Below are 17,641 nucleotides of genomic sequence, written 5' to 3' on the forward strand. Positions count from 1 at the left end.
TTCGCTCGGGGTACCCCGTTCTACGGTACCCGACAAATGGTACATGAGTCATGACGATGACAATCAAGAGCATGTAAATCTCCATATATGTCTGAAAATTCTAGGAGGGACAAAATTAAATGGCGCAATAATCACTCATGCAAAACAGAACATGTTCTTGTTTCAGTTACTTTTATCTAATCCGTCATTCCATTGTACAGATGAGACAAGACATTATGGTTGTATATTCGCTTGCTGTTGAGCTTGACTAGTGTCTAATTAACTGTCTGTCAGTTCCTATTTTGCAGGCTTTACCACATTACTTAACTATGGAGCCGATACAAACCTGCTTCCCACATGTTGATCTCAGGTACGCGTCATGGTCTCTATGGCTAGCACTAACCACTAGTTGATGCCAACTTAATACGTATTGTACCTTGCATAATCCACGCCAGATCTCTTTGAGTGTGGGCAACGAAAATGACCCCGGCCGGTGACCAGGACTAATTGTAGCTACGTGCTTAGACACAGGTAGATTAAACAACCAAATACCATTGAAAATTTGGAGTTATAAACCGCATATACAAACTAAAAGATGGATAGAGGACTATCGATCTGGATCTTGGAAGAAAAAGCTGAAAGAGACACAAGGTGGACTGTCGAAATCAACTCAGTGTTCTTTTTGGAAAAGTAGCCGACTACCGGCCTGTAGGGTGTAAAATAAGCACACATACTACTAATGACCCTATAGTACATCAGTGATCTGTTCTTTTCAGAGAGAAAAAAACTTCCCCATTTTAATCATCATGGCTACGTTATGCATCGTCCAATTAAAGCTCACCGAAGATTTCGGGATCTCTAGTTTAAGTTTCGGTTTTCTGCGGTGGCATCGGCGTACCGTAGCGACACAACAGTAACGAAGGGGACTGGCAGGAACTTGTGAACTTGTGATTGAAATGTGAAAAATCTGAATGAATTTCGTCAGAGTTGCGAGATTTCGGTCGAAACCTGAGCGCCCTGTGTGTTGTACCAGTAGTATTTTGCTCACACGGCTATAAAACACAGCAGCGATTCCCTTTGTAACACGGCGAGGGTCAGAGGGAACAGGGCAGTCGATCAGTCGTGCCCAGCCAAACCGAAGCGCACAGGCCGGCACGGCGGCACCGTCCTGCTCCGCTGGCTGGCGATTTCCCCCAAAAACACGGGAAAACGACCAGACTCCAGACCTACCCGCCCGCTCCCTATCCTCATCCTCACCAGCTCACCCGGCCGACGGGCCGAGCGCCCGAGCCCCGCGGGATCCTGTGACTCTGCGGTCCCTGCCCCACGCCTCCACGTCCCACCTCTCCTCGGCTCTCGTCCAGCCCATCGCTCCCGCTTATTTATCGCGCCGCGCCCTCCGCGCTTAAACCCTTGCACTCCCCGCAGATTACTATACTAGCCAGCCGCTTGCTTCGAGTTCGAGACGACCTGTGGTGTAGCTTGCTGCTTGCCTCGATGGCGGGGGCACTGGGAGCGCTGTGCCGCGCCGGGGGCTGGTCCTACGGCGCGATCTGGCGCCCCGACCGGCGCGACCCACGGTGAGTGACAGTAGATCTGCACTGCACTCCCTTCCTAATCCCTGGTCTTCTGTTAAGCGCATGGCTACGAATACGGAACGTCCACGGTTCCGCAAGCTAGAGCGTTTCGTCATTTTTTTTTACCGTGTTTTAGACCTCTTCTGTCGGTGGATCACTGGCTACGGAGACGGGAGGAGGGAGACAGGGAGACAGAAGCATACTCTGTGGCCAGTTTCGTTTTCGTTTTGTTTGGACCTGCAGCATTTTTGTGATACTTTGTTTCGTGATACTTTGTAGTGTTTTTCCGTTTCCCTTCATGTTTGTCTAAATAACGAGTACCCAAACTTGTGCGTGACGTACAGCTTGGGAAGGGCGCATTGGGATCTCAGTTCTCAAGCCTGCACACTGCAGTTTATTTTTGTAGAATGGATCCGTTTTTCAGTTTCCTTCAAGAGATGGAACAAGGGAAAGCTATATGAACTCCACTGCCTCTGTGCTCGTTCTTGCTTTGGTTAGCAGAGACCATACGCGTATCTTTCTCGCTTATGGGTACATCTGCCTGTCAGCTTCAAACCTACTACCTCGTTGCAGCGCTTAAAAGTATAGGTCCTCTGGGCTGTGGACGGTTCCTCTTTTCCTTTCCCCCATTCCTACACAAGGACTCTGAACTCCATTAAAAATAACGACACAAAGATTGTCTCCTCTTTTGCATATATATCTGTTTCTTTTTTGGCACATCGGTAAAAGTTGTCATGGTCAATCACTTTCTTCCTTTTTTTTCTCGTTTATTGTCATGTTTATCTGCGCAGTAGTTGTTTACTGATGCTTGGTTTGGCATATTAGGTTGCTTACTGTAGGAGAATGCCACTATGAAGATGAAGCAAGACAAGCGGTTGAGAAGATGGTCAATCAGATCCATGTCGTCGGAGAAGGGTATGGCAATTATTTTTCCATGCTTGATTCGATTGATCTTTTGCGAGTCTTCTTGGTTCATATATCTTGGTGCCTGCAAGTTTATATGCTTTTTTAAGCATAATCTGAATAGTACAAGCCCAGGTTTATTTGGACATTTTTTCCTGTTGCATCAGGGCAATTATTTTGTCTAGATTTTTTTTGAATGATATTTGAATGTTCTCTGCTCTATTGAGGATGTACTTCCAAAGTTCCAACTGCATATTGACAATGTCACACCTTTTTATTGCAGCCTCATAGGAAGGGCTCTAATAAGTGGGGAGTACCAATGGATTTCAGATGACATCCCCTTCAGTTTGTCTCAGATAAGCGATGCAGATAACCTAGGTTTATGTCAGGTGCGTATTTCTTTCATGTTCTCCCTTGATTAGGTTCACTCCAGACTGCAGTTTTTACTAGTTTATGTTATTAACTAATACCCCCACATGTGGGAACTCTAAAAAGTATGTGGAAAAAGAAAAGAAAATATTACGGATAAGCAGAAAAGATAACCATTTTCCTTAAATATTTTATATGTTGAAAACGCCTTGACACCAATGCATGGTTGTTGAGCAAATGAACACTTAGGTTGTTAAAATAAATCACCATGCATCAAGTTTGTCTACATTTTGTTTGGCTAATTTGTTGCAGAAAGTAAGAAGTTTCCTTGTTTTAACAGAGGACGGTTACCTTCTTGTAGGGTTATACTTGGTGGCAACATCAGTTCCTAAGCGGAATAAAGGTTTTTGCTCTATTTCTTTTACCTTGTAAACATAAACAGTTCATTACTTAAAATATTACAAAACTATTGACCAATTACTGAAAAGTACACATCTTCTACAGACTATTGCAGTAGTACCTATGCCTGCGTTTGGTGTGGCACAGTTCGGTTCCATGCAAAAGGTTAGCATTCTAGTTTTTGAAAGCAACTTTCACATGATTCTAGCAGAAAAGACTACCCATTATCATGGTGTCTTCATTTTGGTTGTTACAAGAACAATTTTGTATGAGTTTCCCTTAAGATGCTATCTTTAGATTCATAACAGATCTCGAGAAATTGCACTTTGAATCATGATTTCACAATGAATAATCAAAATTTCTGAAAATGCACATGATGAGAAAATGTTGTCTTGCCTGCAGTCTGCACTAGGAAATAAAGAAACTGTGCGATCATAATGTGCATACATTCTCATGATTACTCAAAAAAAAATTTATAATGTGCGATCATATCTGCAGTCTGAACAATTTTTTTTTTATTTTTAACTAGGGATAATGTGCATACATTCTCATAATTACTCAGAATTTCACATTTACAGGTTTCTGAAAGCTTAGAGTTTCTGGATCAAGTTAAAGGTGCAACATTTCTGATGGAAAGTCTTTCATGGCCTCCTTCATCCAAAGATGCTCAGAAAGATGCTTTCATGTACAATCCACAATTTCAACTCGATTCTCCAAGCACTACAGAGGGTATTGTACGTATTAAGGCTGGACCAGAAAACTCAAGGCTGGAGAACGCAATATCCGTAGATTCTCTGAAGAACTTTGCAATTACTTCAAATAATCACTCTCTGCATTGTTTTAATGGTTACACATCCAATAAAAGTTTCAGTGGTCTGAATCCTCACATAGTGGCCATGCCAGTGAACTCCAAGTCAATAAGTACTCTTAAAGTATTTCAAAGTGACAGCAATTTGCGGCACAATAATATTTCAGAAAGTGCTCAACAATTCAAATCCGCTAAACAGCCTGGTTCTTGTTGGGCAAGTGCAGCTACAAGTTTTTCAAATTTGACCAATCTTCAAAGAATAGAGCACGGGCTGTCATGCACACCTAACAAGCTACGATATTGCCTTCAAAGTGAAAAATCATCAAGCTTCCTGGATTCGCACTCATCAATAGTTTCTACAGATGCTGAGCAGAAATCCACTTTGTTTGACAATGACACTTCATTTGTTCAGAGTGATGTGATCCAAGAGGTTGGTACTGCTGGATCTACTCGTGCTTGTGAGCTCCATGAATTGCCAAACGAAATATGGGGAGAAACCGCCACAGGGGCAATGAAACCAGTCATAAAAGGAGTCAATAAAAATAATGGCTTTCTTGAAAGTACAGCATTTGATCCAGTCATGAATGATTGGTGGGATGACACTGCCCTACTAGCAGGAAACACTTCACATCTGAGTGCTACTGCCATGAACTCTGTTTCAGGACAGGCAAGTAGTGATCCATTATCAGTTGAAGAGAGAGGGTTGTTTTCAGAATCTTTGTTTGAGGAGCTGCTTGGCTTTGACGGCAATGTTGGCCCAGTTATGGATAGCACTGAACCGTTAGCTGGTTTTGTCTCAGGCTGTCATTTGCCAAGGTACAACCTTCAAGATTCATTTTCAGTGTGCAAGGCACAAGTACCACCATTGATACTCCCTTCCAGTAGCTGTACATCCGAAAATGTTCCAATTGGATCATCAAAAGAAACCCCAATGTCACTTCAGAATTCGTCTATGGATGATTGTGGCAGTTTGAACACGGCAAATTCCAAGGTCAGCCAGGTAAAGAAACCTGAAGGAGAGAAGGTTGTTAAGAAAAGAGCTAGGCCAGGTGAAAGTACACGGCCAAGACCAAAGGACCGGCAGCAGATACAAGAGCGCGTAAAGGAGTTACGTGAGATAGTCCCAAATAGTGCAAAGGTAAGAATTGACCACAATATCTTTCTCTGTGTTTAAGCTGGTGGTTTCTGGCTGAGTTTTTGTATTTCCTTCTGCACAACAGTGTAGCATTGATGCTTTGTTGGATCGAACAATCAAGCATATGCTCTTTCTACAAAGTGTGACAAAGTATGCAGAAAAGATTAAGCAAGCCGATGAACCAAAGGTATGTCGCGCTGGCGAATGCATATAATTAAACCTTGAACAACCGAAACTTCCATCTTAGTATTCCTTGTGCTGACATTTGTATTCATATAGATGATAAGCAAGGATAGTGGTGCTGTCTTGAATGACAACTCAAATGGAGTTGTGTTGAAAGATGATCCAAGTGGTGGATGCAATGGAGGTGCGACATGGGCCTATGAGGTTGCAGGGCAGACTATGGTTTGTCCAATAATTGTTGAGGATCTTGCACCGCCTGGTCAGATGCTTGTTGAGGTATGGTTCCCAAATCATGGGTGATGACCTAGTGCTCTTTTCACACATTGCATGAAGTGATATATTTGCTATTTAACAGATGCTTTGTGAGGAACGCGGATTTTTTCTAGAGATAGCTGACACCATACGTGGATTTGGACTTACAATCTTGAAGGGACTGATGGAACTTCGTGATGGAAAGATAATGGCTCGATTTCTTGTTGAGGTAAAGAAACTCTTATTTTAGGATGTTTTTTCTGTTATGGTGCGCTTCTCGGATGACAGTCTTGTGTGTTGGTGGTTTTACAGGCAAACAAGAACGTGACGAGAATGGATATATTTTTATCGCTTGTTCAATTACTGCAGCAGAACAGCCTCAATCGAACTTCGGATCAGCTAACTAAGGTCATGAACAATGGCATTCCATCTTTTGCGGAGCACCAACAACCTCCTGTATCAATTCCGGTTGGCCTTGCTGGGAGATAGCAATTGCCACAACCAATTCTTGTAGACCATATTTCAACAAATGTTAATGGATAAAGCTTGGAGCTCTGATTAGTGCTTGGTGATGGCCTTCAAGTGTTGATAGAAGTGACAACTGTTAAGGATGTAACAAACGCACATTGCGGTGTCTGAAGAAAATTCAGTTAGAAGATGTACAGATTCTCATGTAACGGGTTTAGGAACATTGATGTTCTCGCTTGTAATTTGGACACTGGTGTGAGGTTGCTTATGTTGTTTAGTTGGTGTGTAGTCACTAGCAAAATCGCCTGTGTGAAGCTACGGTAAATAACATTTGAAGATTATCACATGCATGTGTTCTCTATGGGCCTGATTGGTTGCTCGCACTGACTTGCATAGCATATAGACCATATGCAGTGTACCATTGTCCTGCGTTAGACAATGCAATTTGCTGTTGTTTGGTTCAACTAGATATGGAGTTGTATACTACTATGCGCGTGATTGGTTCCCTGCATAACTTGTTAGCCTAATTAGGGAAGTGCAAACGTGTTTGTTTGGTTGGCTGCATTAGCCATGTTCAGGTAACCCCCTGTATACCTCACCCCCTTTAAACTTGTGTGCTCTTAGGTAACACCGAAGCTCCAAGTTAATTTCACCGCCTTCTCTCACCAGTCACCTTTCCACTCCCTTCCTGATGAGGACATGCCACCGGTTACTAAAGTTATACATAATCAAGTGTATGAAAGACCAATTACGCGTAGCCGGTTACTAAAGTTATACATAATCAAGTGTATGAAAGACCAATTACGCGTAGCCGTGCAAAACTACTCAAAAAAGTGGTGAACTCACTCCTAGCCGAAATTAACTTCAGTATACATGAGAATATTATACTACCTAAGTGTTCTACTTTGGTTGTATACTTAGGTATACACATAAAGATGAGGATGCTTCTCTACGTGGGGACGAACTACATCAATCGGACCAACAAACCGTCAAGACTGACCTTGACAGTTCGGGCAATCAAAAGAAGCAGCCATAATTCATCAATCCCGCAACCTTTGGAGGTAAATAAGTACTTGTTGGAAATATTATCAAGTCCACTTTCTAACCCAACAAACGGCTGGTCGTTTGGACTTTCGAGCAGAGAGTAATGACCATTTTATTGAAGGCATGCAGAAGCCCAGGAGACGCGCGGGAATTGAAAACCACTGAAAGCCCTAGTTTGGTTTTAGCTAATTGATGAAACCCTAGATACTAACCTTTGGCTCTAAGTGAATATCAGATAGGTTAATATACACCAAGTGATGGAGCAAAGATGAAGTCCATGGTGATGTTGGTGGACATGTGATGATGGTGATTAAGCTCCAAACTTGGAAATGAAGAAAGAGAAAAACAAAATGGCTTAAGGCAAAGGTATATTTGATAGGAGCATTTTGTTTTGCCAGTCAAGGCATCAAGTGAGTATGAGTGGGTTTAGGATAGATAGTCGTACTATTAAGAGGGGCGAAACTCATTGTGAAACGTGGTAATCAAAGTGCCACTAGATGTTCTAACTCATTATATATGCATTTATATTCTAGTGAGTGCTAACACCCTTGAAAATGCTTTGTGAAAAATGCTAACACACGTGCACAATGATGATACACTTGGTGGTTAGCACTTGGGAGCAAGGGTGGGAAAGTTGGAGAAAAGAGAAAAGGTCACTGGGGTGACAGAACGCGATCCACGGGAGGACCGGACGCGTCCGGTGTTCGGCCCCTGGCTCGGCTGCTCTGGCCGAGATGATAGGACCCTGGTGATGGAGGACCGGACCTGGCATAGTTACTGTTCCTGAGTCCGGTCGCTATGACGTGGAGCACAGGAACGAGAGAGGGAGAGATCGGACGCTTAGCGAGTCCGGTCACCTATGACCGGACGAGTCAGGTCGTGAAAATCACGTTCTGGAACCTCTCGGTGTAAAAATCGCCCTAACTGGACTATGCGTTTTGGTGCATCTGGTCGTTCTGCATCACGTCCGGTCTTAGGCTGCTGAGCTCATGGGCGCGCGAGATCGGACGTGAGATTGGTGCGTTCGGTCATTCACGGGTGAGTCCGATCGTTACTTAACACACGTGCACGAGGACAGCTAGCCGTTGGGATCGAACGGCCGACTTCAAAGCGGTGACACGTGGCACACATCTGAGGACTGGACGTTGGGTGCAGCGCGTTCGGTCATCCTGACAGGCGCGTCTAGTCGACGTGAAGTCAGCACATGAAGGGTTATATCGGCTCTATTTTGATGGGGCCTCCATAAATATGTGTTGGTTGGCTTGGGCTCTCTCTTGGCCATTTCTATTGAGAATACAACCTTGTGAGCCTAGTCATTCCTCTCTAACCCATCTTGCTTGATTGATTCATCGTTTGGTGAGATTGGAAAGCATCCAAGTGCATTACTTGAGTGATTGCATCTAGAGGCACTTGGTGATTGTGTTTCACTATGGATTTCTCTTGTTACTCTTGGTGTTTGCCGACACCCTAGATGGCTTGGAGCAGCGAGGATCGTTGAGTAGGGGGTGGTGCTTGTCTCCGGCTTCGATCGGTGGATTGTGAGGGGTTCTTCTGCCTCCCCCGTGGGAGATCACGAAAGAAAACTCTAGTGGATTGAAGTAGCTTGTGGATCCCCATCTTGTGTTGGTTGTGCGGCACCCGGTTGCGGGTTAGGCATGTGATGTCTATTAGCGCGTGAACCTAGGTGAATAGCTACAACGGGGGCGTAGCTTGCCGGCAAACAAGTGAACCTCGGAGGAAAAATCTTGTGTCATCATTGTCTCTGTAGATTTCATTGGTATTCATTGTGATTGATTTCTTGCCTGGCTCGGTATATCATTCCTAGCACTTGTATTTACTTTCCTATATACTTGTGTAGTGCTAGTTGTAGCTAGTGAGTAGAGTTGCTTAATTAGTTGTAATTAGCTTGCTAATTAGCTCACTAGGTGTAAAGCAGTGACTTAGCCTTTGTGTAATACATAGAGATCATAGCAAATAGAATTGGGTAGGTGGCTTGCAACACAATCACTAGAGCTAGCGCAAGTTTGCAATTATAGCCTTATTGTCTTCTAACATTTGTTCTAGTGATTTGTAGAAATTTTTATAGGCTATTCACCCCCCTCTAGCCATTTAGGAACTTTTAACCACTTCGTGAATGCTTCAACCAGTTGGCCTTCCACCTCCCAACGTGGTGAATTCAGTTCATACCAACAAGGAGGGTTGTTCCTAGTATAAATATCACCTATATGCTACAAACATTGTTCACCTAAATGTCTATTTAGCCCATTTAAACACCGTGTAAACGCTACACGGTGGTGCTCCATTTTTGTTTAATCGTTCGTTTACCCTGTTTAATTGTACGTTTAGCCCGTTTAATGGATTCGAATAATGGCTAAACGGTAGGTGACCGATTGCTTATCGTTTAGCGTTTAGGAAACCATTGGCTACAAGAAAAGGACTTTTGATCATTTGAGAACCCGATACGGCATTATAGCCGAGCCGCTGAGTGTCTTACACACCTTTGTTCTTACGAGTTCTTCTTGAGCTTGTGAGATCTCTCTCTGAGGTCCCCTACTTCGTGCTCTACGGTTTCCAGTTAGGCTGCACCGTTGTGTGTGGATTAGTCCTGGTTTGTGGTTCTATGGTCGTTCGGAGATCGAGTCAAAGTCCTCAAGGTTTCAGTGTCTCTCTCCTCGTCGCTTGGCTGCATCCAACCTTGATTAGGTATAAAGCTAGTTACCCGTTGTTTCTATAGCAAGTTATCATTTGTTCTTAAACCTACTTATCATGAAGATTAGGTCATCCCCTTGCTGATTCATATCAGTACCTATCATGTGAAACCCAGTTTTGTGCAAGTCTGTCCGGTAGAGTCACATTTCCCCTCCCTTCCTCTCATCAGTCCAAGACTGTCCAACAGAGAAAATATGACCAAGTTATAACATTCAGACAACTCTTTATAGCAAACATAATGCAGACATGGATCTTATCATGGCTCAATTATGCACATTCAGACACAATTCTCCATACTATGTTCCGGCAAACTTGATTTTATCTACTTATTCTTCTAGGCACAAGTGTGCACATTCAGACGCAAAAATTCAAACACAATACTTTTCAAGGTCTAACCATAACCAGCAAACACTCCAAGATAGAAAACAACAACATATTCTAAGTTCCAAACAACAGCAAATTCTAAGTATAGCCGCATCTCCAGCAGGTCATTTATTACATCATTTGTAAGCCCTTAGAACTTAGAAGTCTACAGAAATTCACTTGAACCAAGACATGATGATTTCTACACCTATTTAGAGCCTACAACTCTCTTGCTGGTGCTGCTCTTAGAAATGTGAGTGTTGACATTTTCATCCCCTTCAGTTGTAATGCTTGGCAAGGAATCGCTTGATCCATAGCTGCCTATCACTCTCAGACATGTCTAAGAAAACAAGAGCTGCCCCTTTCATTTCCTTTCCATGAAGTGGTCAAGAGCGCACATGAGTTCATCTTTGCTGAACCCAAGGACATCCATGATAGCCCGATAGATCTCCTTCTAGCATTCAGCCTGTGCCACTGTATTGCTGAGTTTATTGATAGCATCTGTAAGACCATCGTTGCTTGATCCTCCTTCTTCATGGTTTATCCTCTTTGGTGTCTTCTGATCTTCCTTGAGCTTGTTCTCTTCATTGGGTATGTTGTTGTCAAATATATGGGCTAGGGGTACCTTCACCGCCCATATAGCCGATCCATGCCTATCTACAGGACCAAAGACAATGAGGATTAAAGCCAATGAAGGATAGGCGAAACCACCAGCTTAGAGGTCAAGTCATCTCAAGGATAGCCATCATATCTAGGCGATAGGATAGAATCATTCTGTTATGCATTCCACGTAACAAACTTGGAGATAGAAGCAGTTGCACGTAGTCTATGCCATGCTTCAGCAGTCAGTTCTTCGCCACGATTCTATAGTCCTACCCAACATCATGGCGACAAAAGGGAATTCGCCAGAAGTAGTTCTTGGCCCAACTCTCTAGCTACTTCGTGGTGCGGCACAATAAGAGGATTCTCTTGCTCATGCAGTTCTTAGCCCTCATCTCTAGCTGCTTCATGGTGCAACACATCAAAAAGATTCAACCCAACAAGGGGGTTCTCTACCTCAAGTTCTCGCCCCCACAGCAATGCCATGGTGCAACGTCAGTCCTCAACCCCCTCTAGTTACTTCTTGGCCCCCTCTAGTTACTCAAGTCTCCTTTGACAATGAAGCTGATGTTTCAAAAGAGGTGTGGGCGAGTGCAAAAAAATCTGAAGGACGTGTCAGTTCCGCGTTGTGCCGATACTAACCATTTGAACTAGTAGTTAAGTGGCCCAGAGTCGAACATGTATCATTTCAGTACTGCTTGGTCTAGTCTAGGCGACTCTCTCAACAAGATTTGCCTAGCAAACAGCAACCGTGGCTACTCTATCAAGAAATATCTTACACCAGATAACCTTCTTATTGCTCCAAGGCTTTGTGTGTTTTGTTTGAAGGATTTGGATCCATCTGATGTTGATCCTGTTGACAGTGGCAATTATAGAACTAAGAATTACAAAGCTGCTGGTGCTACCTTTTTGACCTTATGAAGGAATCAGAACCAAATCATGTGATAGAAAACCTTTCTCCAGCTATGAAGGACCTATTCAATAAATGGGATAAGCCAACTGATGAGACTCATAATTGACCATCCCACCTTGCTCGGTAGTTATTAGGGAAAGGTTGCATTCTATCAGCGGTTGCGCCTTATGATTAACAAACCAAGCAGGTTGATGAACTGGACTTCAACAAAGTTGCTTCCGAGGGTGTTTTCATATGCTGCAAGCTTAAACATTTTTGAAAAATCAACAATAGCCCTTCTAACTTGTAAGTGCAATTAAGCCCTGTTTACACCAAAATTTGGAAGAAGATGTTACAGGGACTCAAAAGCTCTCAAGATCATGTCACCAAGGAATCAATCACATGCAGATCGGGACCAGCTGATTTAGATGCAAAAAATGGAATCGGCTTTCCACAGATAGCGCCAGCGGATAACAACAAAGGCTACGTTCGACGCTAGGACGAAGCATGCCGGACTCTACAAAAAGAGAAAGATTAGAGTCCAAGTTATCTTAAATTAGGAATGTTTTCTCTAGGGTCAAAAATTGTAATAAGTCATGTTTAGACTGGAGTCATGCATCGGGCCCGGGTATAAATACCAAACCCCGGCTATTGTAAAGGAATCAATCAATCCAAATACAAGTCAATTACTTTTTTTGGCTCCGGCCACCCTTAGGAGTAGGAGTAGAGTAGATCTCGATGAGTTCTTCAGCGAGTATGGCTACATCGATCTGGTCGACCTCCACTGCTTGTCTGTAAGTACCATCATGGTTTATACCTCTGTTCGTATGGCTGCATCAATCCGGTCGACCCCCACTGCGGCTCTGGTATAAACTAGTTATCGACTCTTGTTCAATTCAAGTATGGCCTGTGTGATTCTGCCTCACACCCCACTGCTTGAATTAGATCAAGGTCAAGTTATCGGCTCTACCTTAGAATGACAGTCTTTGGTAGATTCATTAAGTTATCGATATTGCTTATTGCTTTCATTATTTATCTAATTATAGCAATATCACTCTGCCCGATTGAGATTGATTTAGATTGGCCTTATATCTTATTTGATCTATAGTTTGCTAACCTAAAACTTATCCAATCTATACCTTAAATGATGAGTTATGTCTTATCGGCTATTTTACATCAATCTTGATCGTGCATAGCGTGCGGTTAAGGCATGTTGCGTCTTGAGTAGATCTATTGGCTAGAGAGAACCGTTCCATGGCCCGTTATCATGGCCTATGTGATTCTGCCTCACACCCCACTGTTAGCACCATGGAGTGGGGATCGATATTTAGTAGATCTATTCCTGGTAAGACATGACTTTAATTGTGCGTTATGCCTGAATCGGTTGTTTTAGCCGATATCGAGCGCTTACACAAACAGTTCGCATCACGAGACCGTCGAAGTAAAGATAGGTCAAAAGATATGTTAGCCCCATGATCTTATTATTGTATTACGGCCTGCATGATTCTGCCTCATGCCCCACTGATATTAGTAATGAGTTAGGATCATCGAATCTATTGTTATTTCTATGGCCTGCATGATTCTGTCTCATGCCCCACTGGTCATGATGATAGATGAGATCTAACATGTTCATTAGATTTGTCTTTGTTAAACGGTTAAGTGGTGTTGAATTGTTTCTTTATATAAAAAGAGGTTCGGTTAATTATAATCATTGGCTCAGCACAAACCGATCATTGTTGACATCTTATTGCAATTGATTAATATCTGTTCGATTAATGATATTTATCCTGAATGATAACCGATTCTTCTTACACAACCCCATGAGCTCTAATTGATTTATTCTCATGAATATACTAGAATTGACTATTTAGTTTATCTCCTTTTATATTGGCTCTCATAGCCGCACATTCGGGACTGTCTAGCAACACCGGCAAGTTGTGCCCTTAATTACTGATGAACTTTCTCTCCTTGTCAATTACAGAGTCAAATTGACTGGCACGTCTCGGGAGGATCATGCAGGATCGACCACCCCTGCGCTAAAGCTAGGCGGATCTGCTCCATCGAGCGGACCATTCCGGCTTGCTACGTGTGTCCTCGGCACGGGACGAAAATTCTGTGTCGACACACATTTCTGGCACGCTCGATGGGACACCACAATCGTCATGGCGGTTCACAACAATGATGACATCCTTATGCTACATTATAAAGATCTACCTAATGGGGATAAGGGTATCATCAGCAAAGCTATAGAGGAGTTTTAGAACAAATGTTTGTTGTCCTACACCAAAACACGTGATAACACAATTGTTCAAAAATTTCTACTACCAAGAGTTCTGTTACACGGGCAGACAGACACAAATGAAGCTGAAGACATACGTTTCTTTAAAGAGGTTATGGACAAATCTATTCATGATGCCATGTCGAGCCATAACAAAGCTTTCATGGACGTATTTCATAACGCCTTGAAAGAGGTGATTCATGGATTTCTAGTTGGTCAAGGCGGACCGGCTTATTACAATATTTTAGATCCGTCGACCTAGGGGACCAATCAAGTTGGTACCAGTCATCAAGAAGTAGAACCAACTGGTAGTGGTGATGTCCAGACAGTTTAGGGTTCATCTGAATAAACTCAAGGAACTACTGCAAATCAAACACAGTACCATCCTGGACCACCAGTACAACATGTGCAATAGCCGGTGGGGCAAAGTCATAACCAGGTGATCAATTTTGGCATATCAGACCACATACCGTTGTTGGCTCAAAAAATAGCACCATCAGTTCAAAGGATACGTAGAGATATAGATCCTTATATCTATAATCAAAGACTTCAAGCAGCAAGCCAGCAAAGGACTCAACAAATTGAGATTCCACAAGGGTATCACTATGGCATAGATTATAACACCCTCCACATGATGCCAAATCCAGGATATCAAGGCACGCGGGATTTCAATTCATAGATGGGTCAACAGATACAGAGGAATCCAATTCGCAAGCTGATGAGTTATTGCTAAGGGTGACTGAGATGATGAAGAATCTGTTCGGTTTGAAGCCAAAAGGGCTGACCTTTTCGTACAAACACCCATATCCAGAATGGTATGATTTGGTCGCTCTTCCAACAAATTATAGGCTCCTAGAATTCGCTAAATTCACTGGCCAAGACAGTACAAGCATGATAGAACATGTCAGTCGGTATCTTACATAATTGGGCGAAGCGTCAGTTGAAGATGCCCATCGAGTTCGTTTCTTCTCTCTATCCTTATCAGGGCCAGTCTTCACTTGGTTTTCATCATTGCCAGTCAATTCCATTGCCAATTGGGTTAACCTAGAGAAGAAGTTTCATACATATTTTTATACTAGGACTAGAGAAAAGAAGATTACCGATCTGACAACCATAAGACATAAGACTAATGAATCGGGCACTGAATTTCTTTAGATGTTTCGAGAGACTAGGAACTTGTGCTTCTCCTTAAACTTGGCCGATGATCAACTAGCTGCTTTGGTTGTTCAAGGAATGCTGCCGACGTGGAAAGAAAAACTGCTGGGACAAGAATTTGACAACTTAGGACAATTGGCTCAACGAGTAGCAGCGCTTAATAGCCAATTTCAGAGTATGCGCAGAGATGCCCGGTTCTAGAAGAGTACCTCAGTAGCCGAAGCTTATGATCCATACTCAGTCGATGATGGCTATGAAGATGAAGAAGAAGAGGTTGCTGTAGCTGAATGGAATTGGAGCAAAAAGATAGTGATGGTGCCAAATCCTTGGGGAAGAGAAGTCGACAAGAGCTATGACTTTGATGTCACCAAATCAGATAAACTCTTTGATTTCTTGCTGGACAAAGGGTAGATCAAGTTGCCCAATGGTCATGTCATGTTGCCCCCCGATCAGTTGAAGAATAAAAAGTTTTGCAAGTTCCATAATGCTACTTCTCATTTCACTAATGAATGCAGAATCTTCAGGCAGCATACATAAAGAGCTATTCATCAAGGGAGACTCAAATTTGATACGCCTCAGAAAATAAAAGTTGATGATAATCCTTTCCTAGGAGATCAAAACATGGTTGATGCTGGGCTATTCAAAGGAAAAACTAAGGTCCTAACATCAACCAAATCAAAAGAAGCTGGAACAGTCGATCCCAAGATGCAAATATCGGCTGACGAGTATAGAGAAATTAGGAGACGGCGTGCCGAGCAAAAGAGCCGATACGAGCAGGGGAAGACGTTAAGAGCAGAGACAACGAAGCCGCGGATCACATCTCAGATTCTGTTGAATAAGTGACAGTGGCAGAAGGAAAAGGGTTATTAGAGGTGGTTAAAAGATCAAGCATACCAGCATCAATTGAAGCAAGAAAGGTATAAAAGGAAACAAGCCGAATTACATTAGAATTGTCCTTTCTTTAGACATTGCTGGAATGAAGGTTTTAAATTGCCTACCAGACATGACTGTCTAGAATACAGCAATCAATATAGGGAGTATAGGCAGTCTTAAACCAGCCACCGGTCTATCCATGCTCAAGATGCATATCATCATAATAACATGGATCGGTGCTTAAAAAATAAAAGTATTCATGATCGGCTTGGAAAAAGAGTCATTGATCAGGATTGGGCTGATCATGAAGAAGAAGGCACTGAAAGAAGATATGTGTGGCAGGAAAGCCAGTGGTGCCCAGGAGGTTTAACAAGAAGCCAGAAGAGAAGGGTGCAACGTCTAAGGAATAAAGAGATAGAATAGGCACAGGCATCTGATAAGACTCAAGCGTGGCGTGCCAAACAGATAGCCGATAGAAAGCCACCATCGGCTAATATCTAAATGACTTTTCTGTTGCAATCGGAATTCAGAGCTCCGGCAGGTCAAGAAGTTTATTCAGATTTCGATGAATCAGAGTATGAGGAGATAGTTGCCAAGTTGATGGTTATACAGCAAGCAATATTTGACAAGCCAGTCAAACATCGGCACTTAAAGGCGTTATATGTGAAAGGTCTTATCGATGGAAAGCCAATAAATAAGATGTTGGTGGACAGAGGTGCATCTGTCAATCTTATGCCTTACACTACTTTTCATAAACTTGGCAATGGACCAGAAGATCTGATGGAGACTGACATGATGCTTAAGGATTTAGGAGGTAATATGTCTAAGACCCGGGGGACAATAAACGTCGAGCTAACAATCGGAAGCAAGACTCTGCTCACTACATTCTTCGTCATCGATGGGAAAGGGTCTTATAGTTTGCTCCTCGATCATGATTGGATTCATGCAAATTGCTGCATACCATCAACCATGCATTAGTGTGTGATTCAATGGCATGTGGATGATGTCGAACTGGTTCGTGCTGATGAGTCTGTGAGTATCACAATAGTCGATCCAGTCTTTTGGGAACTAGGAGACTTCGAATGTTTCTCTGGTAAGTCATGGGAAGGAGGCTTCATTAAGTTCAGCAATGAAAGCCAACAGCTGATGCAAGTGATCGGCTCTGAAAGCTTGTTTTAGTAGAAAAATCATGACTTCACATCGGCCATTGGATTAAAAGAAAAATAAGCGTTGAGTCTTGGAGATGGATTTAGGCCGACGTATGTGAACGCTGAGTCAAAGTGTGAGTGCGATTTGGAGTTAATGGATTTCTTAAGAAGTTCTATTTTGCTTAATAGGATGCTTGACCTAGGTTCATTAATTATTCGACCTTTGATATAAAAAGTTCCGTGGTACGTTATCCTGACACCCGGTCAACATTTGATAGCTGATTCATTCTCGGCTCTAATAGCCGGTACCTGAAAGGTATCGCCTCTAGTTTAAAAAATGAAAATCTTCAAAGACAATAAAAGCCGATACGATATGTATCGTCGATAGAGCAAAAACAAAAAGCAAAAGCAATCATATACAAGGGCATTGCACTAAGGCACATTCATAAAAGAACAGGAGTCTTTGTTCATCTGATTACCCTAAGTACAAACTAATCAAAGACTTT

At 42.7% G+C, this 17,641-nt stretch overlaps 1 protein-coding gene across 2 annotated transcripts; it reads left to right on the top strand.

Moving 5' to 3' along the window:
• The first annotated feature begins 1,143 nt into the window (after positions 1–1,143).
• LOC136474556 (transcription factor bHLH157-like) lies at positions 1,144–6,409 on the top strand. Of its 2 annotated transcripts, XM_066472125.1 has the most exons (10): positions 1,144–1,559; positions 2,382–2,471; positions 2,743–2,848; positions 3,190–3,231; positions 3,333–3,392; positions 3,806–5,173; positions 5,256–5,357; positions 5,450–5,629; positions 5,709–5,834; positions 5,918–6,409. In XM_066472125.1, exons 1-10 carry the CDS (start codon positions 1,477–1,479, stop codon positions 6,092–6,094), a joined length of 2,334 nt encoding a protein of 777 aa, XP_066328222.1. In that variant the 5' UTR covers positions 1,144–1,476; the 3' UTR covers positions 6,095–6,409. The 2 variants fall into 2 exon arrangements, with proteins under 2 accessions (XP_066328222.1, XP_066328223.1); XM_066472126.1 differs by lacking the exons at positions 1,144–1,559; positions 2,382–2,471 and having other exon boundaries at positions 2,772–2,848; positions 3,169–3,231.
• The last annotated feature ends 11,232 nt before the right edge of the window (positions 6,410–17,641 follow it).

This window comes from Miscanthus floridulus, chromosome 8, assembly GCF_019320115.1.
Source record: "Miscanthus floridulus cultivar M001 chromosome 8, ASM1932011v1, whole genome shotgun sequence".
NCBI classification, from domain to species: domain Eukaryota; kingdom Viridiplantae; phylum Streptophyta; class Magnoliopsida; order Poales; family Poaceae; genus Miscanthus; species Miscanthus floridulus.

Coding starts and splice junctions, on each gene's coding strand:
- LOC136474556 (XM_066472125.1), top strand. CDS start 1,477: ATGGCGGGGGCACTGGGAGCGCTGTGCCGCGCCGGGGGCTGGTCCTAC. Junction 2,472..2,742: donor ATCCATGTCGTCGGAGAAGG/GTATGGCAATTA, acceptor TTTTTATTGCAG/CCTCATAGGAAGGGCTCTAA. Junction 5,174..5,255: donor TAGTCCCAAATAGTGCAAAG/GTAAGAATTGAC, acceptor TCTGCACAACAG/TGTAGCATTGATGCTTTGTT.